This window comes from Larimichthys crocea, chromosome XVII (assembly GCF_000972845.2).
Source record: "Larimichthys crocea isolate SSNF chromosome XVII, L_crocea_2.0, whole genome shotgun sequence".
Lineage (NCBI taxonomy): Eukaryota > Metazoa > Chordata > Actinopteri > Sciaenidae > Larimichthys > Larimichthys crocea.
Genome location: NC_040027.1, coordinates 4,099,055 through 4,111,833, shown reverse-complemented (window position 1 = coordinate 4,111,833; position 12,779 = coordinate 4,099,055). Strand labels below are relative to the sequence as shown.

The following is a 12,779-nucleotide window of genomic DNA, read 5'->3' as shown; positions in this document are numbered from 1 at the left end:
GACTACCAATGAGGGAAGCAGGACTTAGAGTGCAGCCCAATTTGAGACAATTTTCTGTGTCCACCATAGTAAGGACATTCAGAGAAGAGAACAAGTACAGTATACTGCTGTATTTTTGTAATTGCAAATATACTGTACTACACTACATGCAGCTGTTGCAATAGATATTTGTAAAGTTCATCACTGTATGTATTGTACTGCATGAATATTTTTTGTAACTGCACATGTACTTGTAGAATTGCAATAAGCAAATTGTCTGTCCCTGAACACTGTGCTTTCCATTTGTTTACAGTAAAAGACAATGACGGAAAAATGTACTTCTACTTTTGTGTTCAATATTTTAAGAAAACTGAGCAAGGTTTCAGAAATTGTGTTTTAGCAATTGAGAAAAACTGTAAAACAGCTTCAATGTCAAATCTTTGAATTAAGTGATCTAAAATACCTCTAAAACGTCTTGTTTCTCCCATTTAACTCTGTTGAACCAATTTATTTACTTGCTTCCAAAGGTGTAGTACATTATAATTCTGGCAATCCAGACTATTGACATGGGCTGTGTGAGGGATCAGACCAGATCACACAGGACAAAACGCAAACAGACCTTCTGGACCGGAAGGCAAATTTAAAAAGGAGAAAATAGTGGCTGTAGTTTTGTTGTATTTTTATTTCCATATATCATGTTTCTGTACTTTCTGATGATATAGCATGGTATTTTTATGATTTAATACAGTAAATATAAATACTACATATTGTTCCTTCAAATTTGTGTGCCGCATTGCATGCCGTGTTCAGCCTCCCATCTTTGCTTTATCTGCAGGTTGTTTCGTAGATTTATGGGCAAAAATATTTACAAATGTTTTTTTTTAATCGTCATTTCTTGTTTGTATTTGTATTAGAAATGTTTCTATATGGGTAGTTTTCCTCACTTCATGTGTAGAAGACTTTTGAAATTGTCACAACTAAATACCATGATCTGACCTGATCTTCTAAATTGTTAGGTATTACACTCTTCAAAGATACCGTGCTTATTAATGAGGAAATTTGCTTTGATAATAGAAAAGTTAATATAAATTGTTTTATCCCAAATTTTAAGAATGGTCTTAGGAGCTGAGGCTTTGAGTGATAATTCACTGTAGGTCTATAGCTATGAGCAACCCACATTGTGGTCACGTCACATTGTTTTTACATAATCATTTTCACAATTTCTTTGGGAAATAATAAGAATAACCCCATTTTAAGTAAAACATATTATATGTACCCTATTCAGAATGACAATGTATGATATACATGAAAACCTTTTGTTGTTTATAATGAGAATATACAGTATGTTTAATATAGTGAAACTCTTATGGGAAACATAATAAACACCATTCAATGACAAATGAGAATTTTTTTTTTTGTTGTTTTATTTTGTTTTGTTTTTTTGTGTGTGTTTTTTTAGGAAACCGGAGCACCCGGAGAAAAACCTTACCAAGGGGGTGTTAGGGGTTGTGGGATGAAAGAGGGGGGGTGTTTTTTTTGTTGTTGTTGTTGTTGATTTTACTTATGGCTTGGGAGAAACCGGAGCACCCGGGGAAAAACCTTTACCATAAGGCTATCCCAACCACTGCGGTGGTGTTGCAGGGTTAGGATGGTTGGGATGAAGGAGGTGGCACAGGAGGTGGCACAGTTCTTTTGAAAAGTCGTTTGAATCTTTTCCATAAAGAAGGCTTTCTGGGTCTGTTCAAAATCGCAGCCACCTGTTCGTCAAGACGGTTGTGTCTGTCCTGATTTTCAGCTTTGCTGGTTCCCTGCTCAACGGCCTGTTGTTGTTCTGTGATACTTTTCAACAGATTGGCCTTTTGCTCGTCCCACTGAAGTGCCTCCTGTTTTAGACCCTTCTCTGCTTGTACCAGTGCAGCCACCAGTTTGGAGTTGTCTTCATTCTGACTGACAGTACTGTCATTCAGAAGAATGGTTTCATCTTTGTGGACCTCTTGTTGTTCAGTCACACTTGTCAGGAGACTGCACTTTTCTTCTCCCTCCTCCCACTGTTTCATGTCCTTCTGATCTTCTTTACTCTGGTTCTTAAGAGTGTCCTTTAATTGGTTACTGGTGATGTTGTTCTCAAGTGCCTGTTGTTGTGCACTGATGGTTTGCAGAAGATTAGACTTCTCTTCCTCCCACTGGAGGGTCTCTTGTTTGAACTCTTCTTCTGCCTGTACCAGTGCAGCCACCAGTCTAGAGCTTTCTTCAGACTGCTTGGCTGCACTGTTCGTTAAAGTAGTCCTGTTCATTTCATCCTGGAGGATCTGCTGTTCTTCTTTAATGTTGCTCAGCAGATTTGATTTCTCCTCCTCCCACTGGATAGTTTCCTTCTTTGTGTCCTCCTCTGCCTGGGTCAGAGCAGCCACCAGTCTGGAGTTTTCGGCTCTCAGATGGGACATAGATGTTTCAGTTTCACTCTGATGGCTTTTTTCTTTTTCAACAGCTTCCTCTAGCTTGGAAACCTTGCAGAGGACCTCCTTTTCTGAGGTCTCTGTGTTGGATATCTCAAGCTGAAGGTACTCGACCCTGGTCTGATATTTTGATTCTTCTTGAGCTTGCAGAGCTCTCTGAGTTTGGAGCATTTCTCGAAGTTGCTCCACCTCTTTAAGCATAGCTGCTTGCTCTCTTTCTAGTTTGATGATCTCCTCACTTTTGTCTTCCATGAAGTCGATCTCAGGGACTGCTATCATTTTTACCCCGGTCTTCTGAAAGAAAGCCTCAGCTGGATTGGTGGCTTCTGATATTGGAGCCTGCTGTGGGGTATTGCTGGGCTGGGGGACATGTGTGCTGATGTCATCAACAATCACATCTAACTCTGGTTCTTCTGGAATCACAGCTAACTGTGATCCTGTGCGCCAGAGCGTACATAGTCTGTAGTGTCCTGTGTGAGGCCACCGGTGCTCTGTACCAGAGATCTTCTTGATGTTCAAGGCTTTTGCAGCCTGTTGTGTTTTTTCAGGGGCCACCACACACTTCTCAGCTGTAAGCAGGGGAAAGTCAATCTCATCGATCTCCAGGGAATGAATTGTCTCTTTTGTTTTGGTGGATTTCAGCCAAGGATTTTCTTTAGGAGGCTGAGGCTGTTTGTGTACTTTTTTAGGAACCACAGTTTTCTTGGGGCGGGCAGCTACCTGTGATGACTGTGATGTTATAGCAGGCTGTGGTATTTGACTACTGAGTAGGGGAACATCAGCCTCATTAGTCTTCCTGCAATTCTTTTGGAGCATGGCTGCACGTGCAGTCCATGGGTTTACAGGTGGTGGTGGAGCCAGTTGTGAATCAAGGTATTGTTTTCTAGCTGCCTTTAAAAGTGGAGTGGGAAGCCCCACCAGTCCATTTACAAAAGTAACTTTTTGGGATCCATTAGCATTGCACAGTTCCTCAAAATACTTTTGCACTTCAGCAGGAATCCCACTATCCTGTTGCTGATTTGGGGTCACATCCATCTGTGGGTTGTCAGAGACCACAGCCACAGGTGATTCTTTGGGAATCACAGCACTGTGGTTCCTTCGGGGTCACATCCATTTGTGCTTTGTCAGAGACCACAGCCCACAGGTGATTCTTTGGGCCAGCAACTGTGTGGGTCATTGGTTCACATCATTTTGTGCTTTTGTCAGCAGACCCCAGCACAGTGATTCTTTGGGAATCACAGCATGTGGTTCATTCTGGGGGTACATCTAAGTGTGGTTTTTCCAGCTACTTGTTGTTCCTCAGAGTTCACATTAACTGTGACTCTTCAGTAGTGAGGTTACCTGTGGCTTTTCAGATACTGGTTTGGTTCCACAGACTTCTCACTTTTAACTGTCTGCTCCATTTCACAGTTCAAGTCTGCAGACTTGTTCCGCACAAGACAGACAGGAGGCTTTTTAATAAGAGACATCACCTCTACCTCTGTTGTTGGTAAGCCGCTTATTCCTGCCTTTTTGCTTTGTTTGCTTTTTCCACTTGTCTCCATTGTGAAAATGTGCAGTGTGTCGTTCAGATGTACTTATTGACTCGTGTACTTGACCGTACTTGACTCTGTTTGACTGTGTCTAAACTGGGTCTGATCGTTGGACTCTGTCTGCCTATATTACTCTGCTGTGCTTAAAGTGAAAGTGATGTCATGTGTGCTTTGATGTTCTAGAACTAATTTGCATATAATGTTGTGGCATATCAGGATATACGTCCATATAAGGGCATGCTTTATTACCTTTGATCAACCAATCAAAAACATGTTATTGTTCAAAGTTGTTTGGATTTAATTTAAATGCAACAATTTGCTGTTAAAAAAATGGGTCCGTGGCACAGAGAGCTTCATGGATCAAAGACTACAACAACAACAACAACAACAAATAGTGACATTTCTTTCAAGCTTCAGCCAAGTCATACAAGTCTATTCCCCACACGTTACAGGTTAGGGTTGGGTTGCAATTTTCAATCTATGAATGAATATTTATTTATTTGTGGAAAACTGATAGAAATCTCACTCTGCTTTATTTATCTGAAACAAGAATATAAAAGCCTACACAGAGTATAAGATTTAACAACCCACAAAATAAAAACTGTAAACAAAGGTGAGGCGACAGGACGATGTTGATGTTGATAAAGTGGAGATAACTGGTGATGGTCCAAGGAGACATGACGAGGCTGGAAACTGTGTATCAATCTCAATACTACAGTCAATCAACTGAAACATGAACAGGCGACGTGTCTGACAGTGGAACAGTCAATCTTTGCTTTCAAACAACATTACATGGTGAACACGGCACCATTCTGCTTTGGCTTTCCTACTCATCACTGTTCACTGCAACAACAACAAAGTGAAAATGAGTTGATGTGATTCCTCTAAACAAAACAAATAGTAAATTACAGGAATCACTTGAAATGACAGAAGTTTTCTGTTCTGCAAACTGTAAACAAAACAGTGAAATGAATCGAACCAATTGTCATTTCAGTATTTTGGGAGACAGTGATGGTATTTTTCATTATTGCTGTACGATTTATACTGTATTTTTCCTGCTTTCTGAAGTAACACACATTTCTGTAAAATGAGAATAATGACCTGTAACTAAACATGTGACTCATGGAATAAACATTAAAGGTATAACATGTTAGATATTTACTGTATTAAATAAGTTTAGATTAGATTAGATTGGATTAGAATATACTTTATTTATCCCACAACAGGGAAATTCTCCTGTTACAGCAGCAGAAAGGTTGTGATATACACTACAGAAGTAAAATAGAGAATAAATCACCAGCGATATCTGCTGAAAAGTTTGAATGCAATGTTAGACATGTATAAAAAATAAGGTACCAATGCTAATACTTTATAATACAGTATTGTTATTTTTTAAATTCAGAACATAAATGTACTTGAATGAAAAGATGGTCATAACAATAACGGTACAGTAATGGGCACTTAACCAGCAAACGTAGGTTTATTACACCCCACAGAAAACACAAAAAGAGCTGGAACATGGACATTAGTATTTTTTCTTTCAACAAATCAGGAAGCCCCACATTGAAGCAGGACATCAAAAAATTGAGTAAAACTCTTATTGATCCTCTCCACGGAAATCTTTAGTAACCAGTTGACCAGGCGAGCAGAGTAGACATCGGTTTCGACCCAGTAGCAGAGTTTTTTCCTTAGTCTGTGAGGGTTTAAGGGCACAAGCACAAGTTCGATGTGAGGGTGAAAGGACAGAATATTGTCATGATGCTGTGTTAAGCTCTTTGAAATAAACTTTGTAAAACCAGGCTATGCAAATAAAATTCCCTTGCTTCATAGTCAACTTCAATTCATAGTCACTCTACAAGTTTTCATTGATTGATTTCATGAATAGTTGCACTTATAATTGTATATGTGTATATGTGTATATATGTGTGTGTGTGTGTGTGTGTGTGTGTGTGTGTGTTTAGGTCATTTAGAAGATCTAGTTATTATTAAAAGTAATTTAGAAATGCATTAAAAGAAGCAAATAGAGATTTTACAGCAGTAGCATACTTTTATTTTGACTTTGCTTGACTATGCAAAATGCAGCCTGCAAAAACAATAATGGTTGAGAGAACTATTGCGATCCGACATGTCAGGTCTGCCTACACATATCTTCTCACAATATCGATGAGGTTCTTAATTCCGTTTTGAAAACGGGTTGGCTCATTGTTTACAGCAGTGTCAAAGAGTTCAGACATGTTGGAGTACTGCTGTGCAAACTCATGTTCAGCTGCTGTCTGGTGGTTAACTGTGGAGAATGGGTTTCTCCCAAACAGTGACACTTGTGTCAGAGGGGACCCCACTTCCTGGTGGTATGCATGTGCAGCTCCTGCAGCGTCTGGCAAACAATCTGCTGGAATTTCTTTTGGGCATCCACCCAGAGCCAGTTGATTTGGGACACCCTTGCCTAAAATAAACAAATCAAAACACAAATAATCAGAGGCTAGGTATGGGTAATTAACATATTATCATCACGCATATCAATCCACCTCAGTGTGTAACCCTTGGAAGTCCTTGAAAAAACATTTATTCAGGTGAGATAGATAAATACAACCATTGTCACAAAGAGATCACAGGTTAAGAGGCAAGCAACCATCTCAAAGAAACATGAAAGAACTGTATATCATAAATCAATTTCAAATCAATTTTATTTGTATAGCCCAAAGTCACAAAGTACATTTGCCTCAGAGGGCTTTACAATCTGTACAGGGAGTGACACCCTCTGTCCTTAGACCCTCGGTTCGAGTGAGGAAAAACTTGCCCACAAAAACCCTTTTAACAGGGAAAAAAAATGTGGAAGAAACCTCAGGAAGAGCCACAGAGGAGGGATCCCTCTCCCAGGACGGACAGACGTGCAATGGATGTCACGTGTACAGGACAAATCAACACAAACATATTGTACAATGACTGATAAAATGACAATGAATTATAATGAATGATAAAAATGATTACAGTAATAGATATGGTAGTAATAATGACAGTAATAATATATGTAGTGGGCGTCATGCAGGATCACAGCAGCAGCCACGATCCACGAGAACCTGCTGGACGACAGAGCACAGAAACTCCGGGGAAGTTTGGTTAGTAACATGCATTAATGAGACATGTCCACAGATGGAGAGATATGGAGAGATATGGAGAGATATAGAGATATAGATATATATATATAGAGAGAGTGAGATATAGAGAAATATAGAGAGATATATATAGAGAGAGATGGATATATATATATATATAGAGAGAGAGAGAGAGAGAGAGAGATAGAGATAGAGAGAGAGAGAGAGAGAGAGAGAGTTTTCGGTAAGGGAGATGTGTGCATCTTCAACCAATACCGTGCCTGGCTGGCATAACCCTCGGTGGGGTCCCCCGGCAGTGTAATCCTATGGCAGCATAACTAAGGGATGACCTGAGCCAGCCCTAACTATAGGCTTTATCAAAAAGGAAAGTCTTAAGTCTATTCTTAAAGGTGTTGACCGTGTCATCACCAGGAAATTGTCTGGGACACATTGACAAAGTAATAAACGAATTGTAGGAGCCAGATTGGTCATTTTTTGTGTTTTCATGAGTGTTGTACACATTTGTACAAGTAGGTGGCAGTACCTAATTAGGCTATTGTTTGAGTCTATATAGGTAGGTGGGTTATTCAGTGCAGGGGCGCACGCTGGGGAATCCATATGGTTTTTGACCGTGCCATGGCGTGTAACGCAGCAGGTCAGAAGTGTATTATTGTGAAAAGTGAGTACATTTGAGATGGCTGTGTGTAGCCTAAAAAAACTTGCAACATAATCAGTAATGCTTGGACATTGGCTGTGTTAGGCATTGACACCTGCATGCACCTACACCTACACTGGCACGCATACAAGCCCTTTAAACCACCAGCATGCGCGGATAGTGACAAAGGGCCACTATACGAATCATAGACAAGAGTAGCCAACTGCTTTCAACCCCAGAAGCTTGACAGATGAGCATTTCAAGGAGGTTCTAAACAGACTGCCACCTGCTGAGAAATGTCACATCCCAAAGACCAAGACCCCGGTAAAGATCAATGGTGATAAACCAACAAAAACTGAAAGACAGCATGCACGGACAGGCAGAAACCGCATTCACAGACAGCATGCATAGACAGACAGACAGACAGAGACAAGCAGCTGCAGGCGGCGAGCAGCGGGGTCCAGTTCCTCTGTTGGATGTTGGTCCAGTTACTCTGTCCAGGTATTGTGTTGATCGCCTGCCTACTCTTACTGCCACCTGTGAGGGGGGACAGAAAGGCATGCAGACATAGGGAGAGAGAGACAGACAGACAGAAGTAGAGAGGGAGACAGAGAGAGAGAGGGGAAGAGAGACAGAAAGAGGGAGAGAGAGAGAGGGAAAGGTAGACAGAGGCATTGAAGGAGAGAGAGAAAGAGAACTGGGAGGGAGAACTCCCTGGTGCAGACGTCATCTCCTTCTCCTGGTTTTGTTGCACCTTGGGATTATCAGCCTGTCGCTGAACAAGCTTCTTTATTCTAGTCTCATATCGACAGCAATATGATAATATACACCCCAGCCTTGTATAATGGAAGAGGAACCTCAGGGTGAGCAACAGATTCAGGCAGACGTGCAATAGGTCAACCCTTATAAGATCTTCAGGTCTGTTAGACTTGTTTTCAGTTTTTAGCTTAAGAAAAATGATACAAATAGTTTTTTTCTAAAACTGAGATTCATTGTCCTTGGTTTATTTTCTGTGAGAAACAAATCAGAACATATTTTCATTGACCCCCTACCAGTATGCCACCCCTACACATTTATATTACATACAGTGTCTTTGGGTCCACTGGACCCAAAGCTAGTGAAGGTGTGGAAATCATAGGTCCTGTGCACCTTGCCCTTCCACCTCTCTGGGCGTGTGTGTGTGTGTGTGTGTGTGTGTGTGTGTGTGTGTGTGTGTGTGTGTGAGGGGGGAGTGCAAAATCCTCCCATTTTATTCAAGACTGTTATTCAGGGAAGTGTGTGGACCCAAGATGGACAGAAAAACACAATATACATACACCCAGTGCAAGAAGTACATTTTCAGTACACACACAGTGAAACTCTTGCCCTCTGGTGTGATCTAGTCTGGCATGAAAATGGCTGTGTTCAATCGGAAAAAAGTACTGTTCTGACAGATGCTGTGTAAACTGACTTGAGTAGGTTAAATTTGTAATTAAATTCAAATAAATTATACACTACCGTTTTGGAAAATATTGCTACTGGGTCGAAACCGATGTCTACTCTGCTCGCCTGGTCCAACACCCCTGTGCAGGGTCCTGGCTCCTGGTCCTGGCTATGGGCAATGTGGGCAGCCGCCCAGGGCGCATTCTCCGTGGGGGGCGCACGAACGCCCGAAAAAGCAAAAAACCACGGTAATTTTCGATACCGCTCATTAAGTTAGCGGAGCGGGCGCCCCGGCAGCGGGGTGTTGACAAGGCAGAGGGGGGCGTCGGACAGACCGATGGGGGCGCACGCATCCCGGGGCGCACGGCGCATCCAGGGGCGCACGGGCGGCCGTTAGGGCGCACGAGAAAATGTTCGCCCAGGGCGCAAATGTGGCCAGACCATATGGCGGTTTTCTGTGTGTGTGTGGTGTTGGTGGGTTGTGGGGGGCGTGCGCGCGCGCGTGTTCAAAAAAAGCCGAGTCAGGATTGAAAAGCCTGTACATTTTCATAACTATACAAAGAAAAAAAATCCTCAGGGGAGCCCGCAGACAGGACGTAAAACAGTCCGCCAAAAGAGGACGTTTGGTCCAACACTATTAATGTTAATATTTTGTGCAACGGAAGAACTTAGTTATTGTTGGAGAGTCACGCAATACCAAGGGCAAAGAAGCGTACGAGCCCGCCGCTCATCCATGACATATATACTAACGCCGCGGCATTGAGCGCGTGAAAATCCGTATGTTTCGAACGTCGCACCATATGTGGGTGTATCGGTGTAGCAGATCTGGCCGGTAAACTAGATACAAGAAATGGAACTGAGCTTCCTAAAGCGAGCGCCATAACGCACTAACAGTGTACATTACACGTGAACATATATACATACATATAGTAGAAGGGACACCACACAGCACACACACACACACAAACAACACACACAAAACCATTATAGACACAGATACATGTTAATATAAATAGTCAATAGTTATCATCACAGTAACAGTGTTAGCAACACACATTAGTAGATGTAAACACTCACATAGAAAAATACATACGTTGGTTTTTGGTGCTTACAATAAGGAAAAGCATTTATAATCATCAATCAGCTGTTAAAAGTTGACATACGTTGTTTTTGGTGGCCTGGTATGTTGCACCAGATATTGAGTGTGGTGTGAAGGGGTGTCTCGAGGGCAGTACCTTAAAGCACCTTTGTTAGAAAGCGTCTTTACTGCCGTTCATCCATTTCCTTGTATGAGTTTAACCGGCAGATCTGACCGATCCAATAGGGCGGACCCGTTGACGTATCGCGACCAACGAACCAAACCTGCTCAATCCGCGTCTATGTAAATATATGTCTAGTGGGGCCCTCACCACGAAAAACGAGATTATGGAAGTTGAAATTTTGTTTTTGGTGAATCAAAGAACAGAAATTGAGCCGAATCGTTTGTCAACAACGAAAAAAAAAACGACTCATTTCTGGTTTCAATCATCAGCTTGTGCCATTATGCCCAGAACAACAGAATAATTAAAAGTACCTGTCAAGACTCTATATCAGGGGTCAATTAGGACAGAACAAACTTTTAAAACCGGTTGATTTTCATTTCCTGTTAAAATCAAAAAGATTGAAATCTTTGTCAGAAGACCAAAAAAGCGCCCGTTTTTTTTCCATATTGTGCGACCGGAAGTTGGCCGCTTTCAAAATAAAGAGCGCATACTGAGGACGGTCGGATGCTGTGTATGAGAGAAAGAATTTGGGCGCTGCTTTGAAAGTTGATGGACATGGATCAGTAAATGGTTTTTTTTTTTTTCGAAACTCAGATAAAGAGGACATGACTGCAGAAAAACTAAGTGGCATATTTCAGGTAAATTCCTGGTAGAGTGTAGTTTTGTTAGTTTTTAACGTGAATATGGCGGCCTCATTGCGCTCTTACGTTAAAAAACGCCCTTTCAATGAAAACCAATGACCAAAACATACGACCCCTGTATTATATCAACTATAAAGAGCGTCGTTACACTTTAGCTTTCGCTTACGACGCCATACCACCCTGAACACGCGCCCGACTCGTCCGATCTCGGAATCTAAGCAGGGTCGGGCCTGGTTAGTACTTGGATGGGAGACCGCCTGGGAATACCAGGTGCTGTAAGCGTTTTCTTTCTACTCCTTCACCAGAAAGGCAAAAGTGGAAATAGACATAAACTTCATTTTATTAGGCTTCATAGCACTTACTGTAAATTAAATGTATTATTGACATTTGATTTAAGACATGCCTGTATGCTATATACAGTTTGATCTCTTAATTCACGAAAACTGCACTACACGTAATCAGACCTAGGTACTGAGGGGCTGCCGCCCTCGTGCTTCACTGTCGCAATAACCTTTCTCCTTTTTTTACCTGGGGATTTACCTGTTTAGTGCTCTGATTGGTGAGTCTGTTAGAGTCAAGTCACGTCACCTTTATTATCCTGTTGCCAGTATGTACAGGATACCGAGATCTTGTAACTTGCGTTTCCCTCCTCTCTCACTCACCGGTGGCAACTCAGCAATAACATGAATATAAAAATAGTAAAGATGTAACCACCCCCTAAAAGAAACCTCTCCCAAAATCTGTCCAAAGCTCCAAAACGAACGCCACGCCCGTGTGCCTGCTAGCCGCTAATAACCTAGCCCTCGGCCCTCTTGCGGTATGCCCCACTGCCCCCGTAACCAGAAACAAAACGCACCCATTACTAATAACATGAGTCTAGCAATAGTGGCACAGTATCAACAATAAACTATCAGTATAAATAAAATATGCAATAGGTAGTATGGGCAGATAGACAAATTTATAGTCTTTCAAGTATCACCGTAAGGCTACCAACAAATGCCTACTGTCTCCCCCGCCACAGTTTACTGTGCATAGTGCCCAGTCGATCTCCTGCCTCACAAGTGAGGGGCAGCTTGCGGTTTTTATCGGGCGTTTCGCGGGATCCCCCTGTGTTGCCGTGCGCCCGCCCCCTCCGGGCTCCTGCTGCCAACGAGCAGTCAGCGCTACACAAGAACGCTGATAACTACCTAATGTTAACGGCATTACTGTCAGGTAAAAGTGACATATATAGGAGCATTAGTAGGGACAACAGGATGGTGTGCTTTGTTAGAGCTCTAAATTAATGATGAAATATATTTAGATACCTCGAGCTTGCTCTAATTTTTTTCAGGTTTAAATTTCTCTGTACGACTCCTGCCTTGATCCTCCATTTATACCCGGCTGTCACCTAACGCAGACCATACAGTCTCATATGAATGATTAAATGCTTGGGAGATTGGTAGTTTTTTATGTGCATTTAGTTCAGCTGTTCCTGCCTGTGTTGACTGTGGCTTGCTTGTGCACCACTGTACCATTCTATATATAAAGGCGGTGTATATATATTGCCCCAGCCCTGCCTGTGCTGTGCTGTCATACACAGCATTTGTATGACATCATAAAGGACCAGTGTCGCTCCAGCCACCCCAACATCTGACTGACTTCCAAACATCCCTGGCTACGAGTTTAATCTCGTGTCTTTTTCTCATGCGGCTCCTTTCAGGCACTGGCATGCCATCCCGTTGTGGGGTTTCCACGGGCGGC

At 42.0% G+C, this 12,779-nt stretch overlaps 1 protein-coding gene and 1 pseudogene across 1 annotated transcript; one reads left to right on the top strand and one right to left on the bottom strand.

The window, feature by feature from the left end:
- Nucleotides 1–1,527: 1,527 nt before the first annotated feature.
- LOC109139582 (golgin subfamily A member 6-like protein 6) lies at nucleotides 1,528–3,508 on the bottom strand. The gene has a single exon (XM_019263531.2). It carries the CDS (start codon nucleotides 3,468–3,470, stop codon nucleotides 1,623–1,625), a length of 1,848 nt encoding a protein of 615 aa, XP_019119076.2. The 5' UTR covers nucleotides 3,471–3,508; the 3' UTR covers nucleotides 1,528–1,622.
- Nucleotides 3,509–11,199: 7,691 nt separating this feature from the next.
- LOC113748096 (uncharacterized) lies at nucleotides 11,200–11,321 on the top strand (annotated as a pseudogene).
- The last annotated feature ends 1,458 nt before the right edge of the window (nucleotides 11,322–12,779 follow it).

Bases quoted from the DNA above. Each gene is read 5' to 3' on its own strand.
- LOC109139582 (XM_019263531.2), bottom strand. From the start codon at position 3,470: ATGGATGTGACCCCAAATCAGCAACAGGATAGTGGGATTCCTGCTGAA.